This window comes from Myotis brandtii, unplaced genomic scaffold (genome assembly GCF_000412655.1).
Source record: "Myotis brandtii unplaced genomic scaffold, ASM41265v1 scaffold2325, whole genome shotgun sequence".
In the NCBI taxonomy this organism is placed as follows: Eukaryota; Metazoa; Chordata; class Mammalia; order Chiroptera; family Vespertilionidae; genus Myotis; species Myotis brandtii.
In genome coordinates this window covers 245,908-246,686 of record NW_005358747.1, presented here as the reverse complement: position 1 = coordinate 246,686, position 779 = coordinate 245,908, and the positions used below count along the sequence as shown (strand labels likewise).

Sequence of the window (779 nt, the reverse complement as noted above, 5' to 3'; positions counted from 1 at the left end):
GGCCTGGGACTAGGCGGCCAGGCCAGGCTGCGGACAGCAAAATCCCGGTGGGGCCCGGCCGGCCGGCTCCGTGGTTGAGCATCGACTTATGACCCAGGAGGTCACGGTTCGATTCCCGGTCAGGGGCATGTGCCCGGGTTGCAGTCTCCGTCCCCAGTGTGGGGCGTGCAGGAGGCAGCCGGTCAGTGATTCTCTCTCATCATGGATGTTTCTATCTCCCTCTCCCTCTCCCTTCCTTTCTGAAACCAATAAAAATATATTTAGAAAAAAAAAAAAACCCATGTGGGGCCGGGGTCTCTCTCTCCTGCTGAACAAGACTGAGACCAAGGGGATGGGGTGGGGGACCCTGGGGTCCAGCCAGACGGGAGGGGAAACGGCCCTGCTGCAGGGGCGTCAGCTGCTGAAGGCCCGGGGTCTCCAGGAAGAGGTGGAGGGACCCACACACACCAGGGCAGCCCTGGGCATGTGCCATCCTGCTCCCTGAAGCCCATGCCTCCTGCCACAGGCCCGGTGCCCACAGGGAGGCCCTGGCGCAGCCCCACCTGCTCGGGCTTGATGCTGTGGTCCTCGAAGACCATGAGGAGCAGGTGGGAGGCCAGGTCGCCGTCCACATGTTTGGGGTTGGAGAGCGCGCGCAGCAGCGTGAGGATGAGCTGTGTGTGCTGGGCCACCGTCAGGTGGTCGTCTATGGCCTGTGCAAAGGGCCTGGGGCTGAGCGGCCAAGGGCGCCTGCCCAGTCGGCAGCCCCCGGGTCTCCTGCCTGTGGCCTGGAGCCAGGG

The 779-nt window shown here is 64.6% G+C and overlaps 1 protein-coding gene across 1 annotated transcript in view; it reads right to left on the bottom strand.

Moving 5' to 3' along the window:
- LOC102250930 overlaps window positions 1-779 on the bottom strand; it is an 8,013-nt gene that overhangs the window by 3,661 nt on the left and 3,573 nt on the right. The window contains exon 4 of the mRNA XM_014539978.1: window positions 448-692. Coding sequence (XP_014395464.1) covers window positions 448-692 — 245 coding nt within the window. The remainder of the gene's footprint in view (window positions 1-447; window positions 693-779) is intronic.